The sequence below is a fragment of the Eimeria mitis genome, genomic scaffold (genome assembly GCF_000499745.2).
Source record: "Eimeria mitis Houghton genomic scaffold, Emh_scaff1345, whole genome shotgun sequence".
Classification (NCBI taxonomy): Eukaryota; Apicomplexa; class Conoidasida; order Eucoccidiorida; family Eimeriidae; genus Eimeria; species Eimeria mitis.
Genome location: NW_013568849.1, coordinates 10,016 through 11,714, shown reverse-complemented (window position 1 = coordinate 11,714; position 1,699 = coordinate 10,016). Strand labels below are relative to the sequence as shown.

Genomic DNA, 1,699 nt, shown 5'->3' with positions numbered 1-1,699 from the left:
TCTCTTCTCCTCCCCATCTTTATCTTTTTGATATTTGAATACCTGTTTAACGATTGAAGATTAGTCTGCCATTTTGGCCAGACACACTGCCCAGGCTGGGTCTATCGCCCCAAGTCACTGCGGGTGTCTGTACACTGCAGAAAGCATTGCGTTTTGATGTTTCCGTGATGTGTCTGTTCTATAGTGTACACTGTTTCGTTTGAACTTTTGCGGGACTGTTGGCATTCATCCTCTGCCGGCATTCGTATCGCGTGTGCGCAGTGCAGTGCGCTGCCTACTCTCCCTTGTGCTTCAGCGCATGCATAGGGTTGCCGAGCAGTGCATGTTTCTCGTTTCTATCGAACAAGATTTGTTTTCCCATTCTTGTGAATCTATTGTAGGCTGTATTTTCCTGGTGAGTGTGTAGTAGTTACCCTATTTTTGTTCCGGATTGGTTGTGTGTTTGCTGCTGCAGCAGCAGCAAAAGAAAACAATAGCTCCGCCGTCGCGATGGGCAGCAGCCGAGACATCTTCAAGCGACGATGAGGGCCGCGTGGTGAAGAGCCTGAAAGACCGCCGATGGGGCGCTATGAGGGAGGTAATCCGCCAAATGGAAAACCATATGAAGATCCTCGACTTCGCGGAACTAGGAAAGGGTACGCAGCAGAATTCAGTTCAGTTATTTCTTTGTTTCGGCTTTATGTTCCAGTTTTGGTTGTTATATCGAGTGCTTTTGTTTCGTACCGAGTAGTAGTGTGTAGAGTTTCCTTAGACACTAGTGCTCTGCTTGTTGCTATCCGTGCGCCACATCAGCCGCCTCAGCCTCTGTCTTCGTTCATCTGTATTGTCCTTCTTTCCATCTTCGTCTGTTTGGTTTCTGCTGTGAAGACGTCGTAGTCTTTCTTGCTTCACTCATTTGTTTCTCGGTGACATCAGCGACGCGGCTTAGGTCAGATGTAGGGCGTTTGTATCGTTTATGTTGTGTTGCTGTGTTGCGTGTTGGGTTATGTACAGACTACGAGACGCTGCTGAAGAGCTACGCGAAGGCTCACCAGGTGATAGAGCAAGAGGGTGTCCCGAATTTCTTTATTCGTAGTTTGGTGGAGCTTGAGGCATTCATAGAAGAGAAGCTGAAAGATAAAGAAAGCTTTAAGAAACTGTCGCGGCCCAAAGCACTCGCATTGAACACCCTCAGAGCAAAAGTCCGCAAAACAACAGAACCATGGACTGCCAGCATCGCCGAATGCAAAGAAAACCCGGAAAAGTTCGAGACGCAGAGTGAAGAGTCAGATGAGGCCGACGTAAGTCAGCTGCTCGCTCTCTGTTTCCTTGCTGTTTCTCTTGCACTTCTGCACGAAGCACTGAGTTAGGTTTTACTTTTTTGGAATGCATTTAAAAATTTAGATATTGTATTTTATTATTTCCAGTTATTTTATTTTCTGAACTCGCGCGGCTTGCTGCAGCCGGTCTGGCTCGGGGCGGCTCTGCAGTGTACATACAGCTGGTTGTTTTGGGGTTTGTTGCTGTGCAGTCTGACAGTGATTTCAGTGAAGATGAAAGCAGCGAAGAAAGCGAAGAAAGCGAAGAAAGCAGCAGCGACTCTGAAGGAGATGATAAACCGAAAAGAGAAAAGGCAGAGGGCGCATCAGATGACGGGAGTGAATGGTCGGATTCAGAAGCAGATGAAGAAAGCCAAGGTTAGTGATAGTGTATACTGTAT

The 1,699-nt window shown here is 47.2% G+C and overlaps 1 protein-coding gene across 1 annotated transcript in view; it reads left to right on the top strand.

Annotated features, from left to right (window-relative positions):
• Nucleotides 1-298: 298 nt before the first annotated feature.
• EMH_0035050 (Eukaryotic translation initiation factor 3 subunit C, related) overlaps nt 299-1,699 on the top strand; it is a gene marked incomplete at both ends in the record, with an annotated part of 6,083 nt that continues 4,682 nt past the window's right edge. The window contains 4 exons of the mRNA XM_013494939.1: nt 299-394; nt 455-635; nt 994-1,280; nt 1,511-1,676. Coding sequence (XP_013350393.1) covers nt 299-394; nt 455-635; nt 994-1,280; nt 1,511-1,676 — 730 coding nt within the window. The remainder of the gene's footprint in view (nt 395-454; nt 636-993; nt 1,281-1,510; nt 1,677-1,699) is intronic.